This window comes from Limanda limanda, chromosome 6, assembly GCF_963576545.1.
Source record: "Limanda limanda chromosome 6, fLimLim1.1, whole genome shotgun sequence".
In the NCBI taxonomy this organism is placed as follows: Eukaryota; Metazoa; Chordata; class Actinopteri; order Pleuronectiformes; family Pleuronectidae; genus Limanda; species Limanda limanda.
The window spans coordinates 14,037,667-14,046,815 of record NC_083641.1 but is presented as its reverse complement, the minus strand read 5'-3'; the positions used below and the strand labels follow the sequence as shown (position 1 = coordinate 14,046,815).

The 9,149-nt window shown below is 41.4% G+C and overlaps 1 protein-coding gene across 1 annotated transcript; it reads right to left on the bottom strand.

The window, feature by feature from the left end:
* Positions 1-321: 321 nt before the first annotated feature.
* On the bottom strand, positions 322-8,074 carry LOC133003838 (lysosomal amino acid transporter 1 homolog). Its single transcript, XM_061073656.1, has 9 exons — positions 8,019-8,074; positions 7,383-7,738; positions 5,781-5,910; positions 5,099-5,186; positions 4,342-4,451; positions 4,076-4,177; positions 2,495-2,680; positions 1,682-1,836; positions 322-1,244 (listed from the first exon to the last, which is right to left on the bottom strand). Exons 2-8 carry the CDS (start codon positions 7,592-7,594, stop codon positions 1,720-1,722), a joined length of 945 nt encoding a protein of 314 aa, XP_060929639.1. The 5' UTR covers positions 7,595-7,738; positions 8,019-8,074; the 3' UTR covers positions 322-1,244; positions 1,682-1,719.
* Positions 8,075-9,149: the final 1,075 nt, after the last annotated feature.

Below are 9,149 nucleotides of genomic sequence, written 5' to 3'. Positions count from 1 at the left end.
AAACATCATGTCACAGAGCTCAGAATGCAACACAATGTATTTGTTGATGTGCACATCTGTAAGAACATGTTATAAGAAAATAAATACATCAATACATCACCATTAAAGTAAAAAACTACAGTATTATAAATACAGCATAGTTTATAGTGGCAGTATATTCAATAAATAGCCAATTATTTGTTCTGGACTAAAAAAGTACATCAGACTCATTCAGAAGGTATTGAAGTATAAATTGTGCAATACAAAAATAGTTAGCAAAAACTAGATTTACTACAGAAACAAATTAATTAGTAATCAAAGTCTTGACAAATCCTATAAAATTAACATCAATTCACATTATTGCATCTCCGTCTGAGACTAGAAATAAGGTCAATCATGTTGCTCAGGTTTATTTGGTGACACTAAGGAACGTATATTTCAAAAATGAAACAGCAGTGTTGATGTTGTTGAATAAATTAGAATTTTCTAATTTAAGGCTAAATACATGTTCCTAAGCATAGTGGCCAGCTTTCAGGCCAGCTCACAATGAAACGCTGGGAGTAATAAACATGTCCATAGAATAATGAGGTAGAGGAATCTGCAGATCTCAGGTACAGTAAGTTCGTTCAATAGTTGCTCAAACTGTGACACCGCTTCCCACACACTGTGTCACACAATTTAGCACAACATTGAACAGACATTATTTTAATCCATATTATCTCTACTTGAACTGCTCATTAACAGAACATCTATTAGTTATCGTTAGTTTTTTCTCGCCTTTAATGTCATCATCTATTTGTCAAGTATAACTCTTTATTGAAGTTATTTCTAGATCGGTCATTGTTGAATAGTAATGTCTTAAGAGGAAACTTAAAACTGTTAATGCTACTGGCTACACACGCACAAAAATACATATACAGTGCATTTATATTATAAGACTGTAATCAGCTTATAAAAGGCACCAAGTCTTTCTTAAGGAAAGCAGAGATGATCCCTTTGAAACCTGTACACATCTATATCCAGTCTAATTCTAATGCACTAAAAACATAAGTCTATTGAGCTAATATTATGATTATGACAACTTCCCGTCAGCCACAGCTAACCATGCAGAAAAGAAAACCGGGAGCACACAAAAAAAACCTTGTCAAATCTGCTACAGTTGCATATACCTTGTCGAACGTGAACAGGCACTTTGTTCTCCATAAAGCTTGCATCTGTTTAAAGACATCTGACTCGAAGCTTCCTCATGTGGGTGCGTTTGCTCCCTAGGGGCAAATAAAAATACAGTTATTCCAACGAAACAAGGTCAAGAAGTCCCAAAGGTATAATAATAATAATAGCAATAGTGATAATCATAATAAAAATGTCTACATAATCAGATAAAGATTCAAGTGATGCCAACACATTGTTAACTTAAATGTTAATAAAGTGGTACTTTCTTAAACCTGACCTCCAGTGATGAGAAAAAAAACTGTGACCTGATTATTACTTATTAATAATAACGTATTACTACAATGAATCACAGAAGAGATGATCATCGTGTGTGTCCTATTAACGGCAGAAAAGATGCAGTGGAATCACCTGCTGGCTCCACCGGTTCCTCGTTTTCAAAATGCTTCTGCAACATATGTTTTCTCTGTTTATCATGACTAAATCAATGATCAGATAGACCTCAAAAGAATGATCCAAAACACAGACTAACCAGTCTCTTCTTGACTAAGTCAGTGTCCGTGCTGTTTCTTATAACACCGACAGCTCCTCCTCCTCACACAGAAGAGGCTCCACCTCTGGAACGCTGAGCAGCATTTTGCTTTTAGCAGGGTGGTTTTTCCTGTACATGATGAACTGGGCAGTTACCTAATAAGGTTAAGGATCAATCCAAAACACTAACAGCATATGTTTTCTTCAGTCATCTATAAAAGCAATGTACTTTGTGTATTACACATGTATTATGCATGTTATTGGCGTGTTCAACCAGAGATCACGGCAGAGAAAGCAATCGTGGCATCATTGTAATTGGCATGATTGACACTATGACATTGTGACAATGGTGAATATACACTGCCCTTCCTGTTCATGTTAGTACTGGATCTTGCAGAAACATAGTGTTAATTCCTGAGGACACACACAACCAGCACACCAAACAGATACAAGGCAGCCATGATGTGTGCACAGATGAGTAGTTAAAAGCAAGAATATCTCAAACAGTCCTTAGAAACACCCAAATGTAAATGGTCCATGAAAACACTACATTTGCTCCACAGTGTCTGCCTGACACTTAAAGTTGCACTGTGCTGATTCTATTTATTATTGCCAATGTGATATGTATAATAAGTTAACATCTGTAAGTACAGTAAACATTCAACACAAGGACATTAAAAGCAATATGTATGCCTAAATGTAGAAGTTAAAGATGTGAACAAGGATTCAACTACACTGCTGAAGGAAAATGTACCCTGGTTACACATTCAGTTGTTATCAGGTGATGATTGTGAACTTGTGATTTAAAGGATACAAAGAAGTCCAGTAGGAGGACTCCCAGGCTGCCAATGAGCCAGGCCAGATGTTTAATGATGAACGTCTGTTTGGAGCCCTTCAGCGCAGGTAGCACCACGATGACGCTCAACCCGTACGTCCCATTGCCCATCATGGCCAGGGCGAACAACATGTAAGAGGTCCCCTCCGTGGACTGCCGCCGGAACTAGAATAGATAAAGTGGACAGTATTTAAATAACAAACCAGCAGCAGCAACAGAAGCCTTGTCTTCATGTGGACACAGGTGAAACACCACAGTCAGTGTAAAAGGAGAACCATTTATTGTTTCTTCGCTGTGTACTCGCTCTCCAGATGGATAAGATCAGCATAACAGGATTAAAGAATAAGACTAGAGTGATTTCATTTTCATTGCTATTAACAAATTAAATCAAATCCTTCTGCTCACAAATACTGTATTGTCTCTGGGTGTCCGCTGACCCCCAGGGATCCATGAAAAGCTTCCAGATTCATTCATTAAGATGATCATGATATATGGGTGTTCTGTATTGACATGGTGAAAACATTTAAATACTTGTCAAATATCCTTCTGACACATTTCTCCAGCTGTCTTTCAAATAAGGAGGCAGTAGTGTAAATAAAGATGCTATGTTCAATTATTCCAGGGAAAAAAATGAGGAGGTTCCCAAAATGTTTTCCATTTTGCCAGGGCCTTGACTGAGAAAATATTTAAGAACCTGGGGTCTATGGCATAGCACTGGACACGAAAAAGAAAAGATTACATTTATTTGTTTAAGGCAGTAACTGACTAGAGTGTCATTTAGTAGAGTGCTCATGTTGAGGCATGTCCTGTCACTGCACCTGAAAAACACATTCAAAACTAGTCTTTCACTTCTTCACATTATACTCTGCCTCCGTCCAGATGAATGAGCATTAATCCAATATTGTGAATCCAAAGAAACATTTGAACTATGGCTGAATAATAGAGTTTTATTCTCTGCTGCTCTGACTGAGTTAAATCTGTCACCAACCCTGTGAAATGCTGAGATGTTGCTAGGCAACATGTGAATATTTTACATATTTACTTCCTAGATGGGTAACCTGTCACAAGAAATGATACGGTGAAAATATTTTGGGATTTCTGCTCAACGAACATGTCTGAACTGGCAATAATTTCCCCAGGGTACATCAGAGTTAATATTTTACAATTTTGTGTGTACGTGCGTGCGAGTGTGTGTGTGTGTGAGAGAGAAGTTTCTCATGGACTATATCAGTCTACTGAGACAACCCCCTGTGGCGATTATTATCGGCTTCTGAGCCAGGATGTTTCTGCGGTACAACGGCTCCATTGTCTTCGCTGCCTGGTTCTAATTTTGACACACCAACTATGTTACACAAACACACAAATATCACCTCCCACTTGAAATACTCTCAGTCCCAATTTTTTTGACTTACTGACATGTAATAAGTTCAGTTTTCAATCGAAACCCCTGGGATTGGAGCCCGGGGAAGCTGTCTCCCATCAGGACGGCACAGCTCACACGCAAACCAGGAAAACAGACACCACATCTTGACCGAGGCAAACAAACAAGTTGTCACTTACGTTTTTATAGAGCTGGGGTAAACGGGAGCAGAGGTAGAAGACCGACGCCAGGTATCCACATATGTAGCCAGTGATTTCTACCGATTTAGAGGCAGCTGGACTCTGAGGATGATGAGGAGACGTAGGAATGAGAAGAGCGATGAAAAGGCTCAAAATGTTGCACATTGTGAAACAGCAAAATAATAAGGAAGAAATCTGTTCCATGAACAAGTAAATATAACTCCTTCACACAATTATACAACATAAACTACACAGCATTGACCTACCTGGGGGTCTAAATTAGCACTATTGTCAACGATGAGCTTGGGTAAAGCCAGGAGGACTAATGTAGCAGCAACACACCACGATGAGCACAGCCACTTCAGCCCCGGGCTCTCTAGACGACAAACACACACTAAATGAAAATCTGACAGTGAAGACACACAGCGGAAAATGTCACTGTTTGCATTAGCTGAGTTTAAGGTGCCAGTCCTACATCCAGTGCCGATGCCTTACGTTCTGTATCAATGACATTAAAGTAGCCAATAACAAAGGCTGCAATCACACAGCTAAAATATCCTGTATACGTGTGTGCTGCTGAAATTGAATTGAATATCAAGTTGCTGAATTGTTGTCATTCCTGGTGCTGGTGAAAAGTCCCAGTAAAGCTATAATCACATTATTTATGTCTTGTTGGTATAAGTGATAAATGAGCAGTGATCCAGGATTTGCAGGTTTTCTTTTTTCTATATCCTGTATCTAGCTCATATGATTATATTTATGTGCAGCAGATGACACGTTAATTCATGTTTTATCACAACTTAACTTGTAAAGTTGACAGTGGCTTACAGCTGACAGGCCCATGTTTTCACTTTATTATGTTATGCAGTTCAAGTTATAGTTACTGGGTCATCAACAGGAAGTACATCCTTCCTTGTTGTTATGCTTTAACTGATCTGGAGGGTCACAATATGGTTGGCTCACACAGCACGGGCATCACTTGCCACCTCTTTAATCTACACGAGAGATAATACTGGGGCTTACTTCTGCTGGAGCTGTTCTTAATCTTATAGTACAGGAACTGGGAGATGAGGATCACGTCTGTGAAGATGTAGAACACCACTGTAACAGTCTGAGAGAGGAACAGAGATGGAGAGAGAAGACAAGATGATAATAAACATGTGGATCACAATATTGTGGTGGAAGAGTAAATTATTATATAGAAATGGGCTCAGGCTGTGAAAAGTTGCATAAGCTGCTATATCGATATGCACTGAACTCCAAAGATCCTCCGGAGTTTCTCTGCAGGGGTTGAATCTGTACACACGCAAATGTCTGTAAAAAACTAAGTTAAGCAATTACATTATTTTTAATAAGTAGCTACAAGTGAAATAGATTTTCTCAACATGACAAAAAGCAAGGCTTTTAAATGTAAATATGTACGTGGTTGGAGTTTCAATGCTCTCCCCATGTTCGTGCAGGTTAACTGCAGGTACTTCATCTTCCTCCCCTCAAAACACACAGATTGGGGTCAAGTGGGAGGAGGACTCTTAAATGACCATAGGTGAGTATGAATGGTTGTTTATCCCTGTGACCCTGGTGACCTAATGATCCATGAGAGACTACCTTCAAAGGACACTAACAAGGGAGTTCACAGCACAAACATACACACAATGTAAAGGCCAGCAGAGAGGGAGGCAGGCTGGATTGTGATGTGTGTGTTTACCTGAATAGGCAGCTGGCTGGTGAGGTAACAGCCGGCAAAACTGGTCACGTCTCCACTCAAGAGGAAGAAGAGGAAGCCAAAAGACATGGCCTCCTCCACTTTACCATTACGATAGGCCTCGTAGACCTGCCTAGACACACAGACAGACAGACAGAGTGAGAGAGAGGCAGACAGAGAAAGACACACAGACAGGACAGACAGACAGACAGACAGAGAGGCAGACAGATAGACAGAGAGAGAGAGGCATACAAAGACAGAGAGAGAGGCATACAAAGACAGAGAGAGAGGCAGACAGAGAGAGAGGCAGACAGACAGACAGACAGACAGACAGACAGACAGACAGACAGACAGACAGACAGACAGACAGACAGACAGACAGACAGACAGACAGACAGACAGACAGACAGACAGACAGACAGACAGACAGACAGACAGACAGACAGACAGACAGACAGACAGACAGACAGACAGACAGACAGACAGACAGACAGACAGACAGACAGACAGACAGACAGACAGACAGACAGACAGACAGACAGACAGACAGACAGACAGACAGACAGACAGACAGACAGACAGACAGACAGACAGACAGACAGACAGACAGACAGACAGACAGACAGACAGACAGACAGACAGACAGACAGACAGACAGACAGACAGACAGACAGACAGACAGACAGACAGACAGACAGACAGACAGACAGACAGACAGACAGACAGACAGACAGACAGACAGACAGACAGACAGACAGACAGACAGACAGACAGACAGACAGACAGACAGACAGACAGACAGACAGACAGACAGACAGACAGACAGACAGACAGACAGACAGACAGACAGACAGACAGACAGACAGACAGACAGACAGACAGACAGACAGACAGACAGACAGACAGACAGACAGACAGACAGACAGACAGACAGACAGAGAGAGAGAGAGAGAGAGAGAGAGAGAGAGAGAGAGAGAGAGGCAGACACAGACAGACAGCAGGCACAGACAGGACATACAGACAGAACACACAGTCAGAGAGGTAGACATCGGCAGACATGAAAGACAGAAACACAGACAGGACAGACAGACAGAAACACAGACAGAGAGGCAGACAAGCAGACACAGACAGACAGACACACAGAGAGGCAGACTTAGACAGGACAGACAGATACACAGACAGGACAGACATACACAGACAGGACAGACCGAAACACAAAAAGAGAGGCAGACAGGACAGCCACAGACAGGACAGACTTACAAAGAGGCCAACACACAAACAGAGAGGTAGACAGGACAGACACAGACAGACACACAGAGAGGCAGACGTAGACAGGACAGACAGGTACACAGACAGCACAGACATACACAGACAGGACAGACCGATCCACAAAAAGAGAGGCAGAAAGGACAGCCACAGACAGGACAGACTTACAAAGAGGCCGACACACAAACAGAGAGGTAGACAGGACAGACACAGACAGAGAGGCAGACACACAGGCAGACAGACAGACACCCCACAAACACAGACACAGGAGTTGAACATTAGTTTTACCTGGAGGTCTAACATGTCATTGTGATGGCAAACATGTCCATCATCACTTACGGTAGAGTGGACAGCAGGAAGCAGAACATGGATACGAGTCCTATCACCACGCTGCAGTACTCCCACACATTGTCCACACACTCCTCCAGCAGGTAGAGGATCCACGGGGTCCCGTTGACACACACCGGTCTGCCCAGGGCCGCCGGGCCGCTCCAGTTAGCCGGGGACACGTCCACACTCTTCCCGCCGGGGAAGCGAGGAGGGGCCGCCATGGAGCCTGGGTCTGTCCTGCTGCTGTTCGTGTGAGTAGATGTGTGTGTTTGTTGTGTGTGTGTGTGTTTGTTGTGTTAACACAGGACTGAGCTGCTGATGAAAGCAGGACTACAGCTGCACCCCTCAGCTCTCATCCGACCCGTCTGCAAAAGATCAATGATTCACACATGAGAACAGGAACAAAAACTATCTGTCTAAAGTGAACATTAACGCTTAGATCTCGAAATATACTCACACATGTTCTACGTTGATCTAATTCCTGTCTTATTACTGTCTGTTTATTCTAAAAGAAGCTTCACTGGGACATTAGCCTCATTTACATTAGCTGTAGACACTGCCATTGTTTGGCTGAGTTACCAGAGACCTGAGGAGGAGATGCTAACAAACAAAGCTAGCTGCACTGAGCTTGTTTGAAGCGCTCACCTGGGAACATGGGCTGGTAGTGGACTGCAGACTGTGTGTGTGTGTGTGTGTGTGTGTGTGTGTGTGTGTGGGTGTGTGTGTCTGCGTGTGCGTGAACCTCCTAGACATCCTCACACACCAACTACACAACATGAGTCTGCAGAGAAGGAGACATGCTAGCTGCTGATGCTGTCCTCCATCACTGCTGCTCCACTGAGGTCAATACAGACGGAACCACCGCACCACATCCTGTCAGGAGCTCCAAAATAAAATCATAGCAAACGAATTTTATGACACGTGTATAGTTGGCCGATAAAACAATATCAGTAATTATAGTAATATAATTTTCATCAATATCTGTATAATAAAGCAATTTTTTCAGATTTTAGTTTCATCTGTATTGTCATTGCACATAATACATGTACGAGTAAATGCAGATTTACATCTAACCAGAAAGTGCAAATAGTAGGTTAAGGTGCTGATGAGGCTGAATATTTACAGGTGAGAGTTTGTGTCATATATTGTGAATAAACATGAAAAACCACAGATAACAAAACAGCAGCAAAGTCATTTATCTACAGATACTGTAAATATGAATATATACAGATGTAGTGAGAAGAGTATTAAATTATGAGATGAATGCATCAATTCAATAATTATTGAGATGGTAGATATAGCACATCATTTATCTCAGATCTCAGATAACATGTTATATATAAAGGGTTTGACACCAAAACCTTCACTTGGAAGCAAAAATCTTTTCCTAAACTTAAAATAAATAAATGATGTGCCATTCATCGTGAAATGATCGATATCAACTAATATGTCAATTTTGTCTCAATATGATTTGGGGTATATATACAATGACGGTTTAAAAGAATAGGATTTTATACAAGAAGCTCGAGTGGTGGAGGAAGCTACACACTGTCCAGCTTCACTTACTGAAGGTGATGTCTGGGGAAATACCGCCACCTACTGATCACATCACAGCTATGCACAAGACCTATCAATAAATACATTACTATATCAATGGTACAATGCTGACCCAACACACTTCTTTTTGGTAGACTCCATAATTTTTCTTTCATTAGATTAGATTATTTTTAAATATTTGTAATTACAAATTTTTAAGGTCACCAATTCTGGGCCAAC

Bases quoted from the DNA above. Each gene is read 5' to 3' on its own strand.
- LOC133003838 (XM_061073656.1), bottom strand. From the start codon at position 7,594: ATGGCGGCCCCTCCTCGCTTCCCCGGCGGGAAGAGTGTGGACGTGTCC. The intron at 4,452-5,098 runs GTAAGCCCCAGT...TTTGTCGTCTAG, and splicing joins TAAGAACAGCTCCAGCAGAA to AGAGCCCGGGGCTGAAGTGG. The intron at 4,178-4,341 runs GTAGGTCAATGC...CATCATCCTCAG, and splicing joins GTGCTAATTTAGACCCCCAG to AGTCCAGCTGCCTCTAAATC.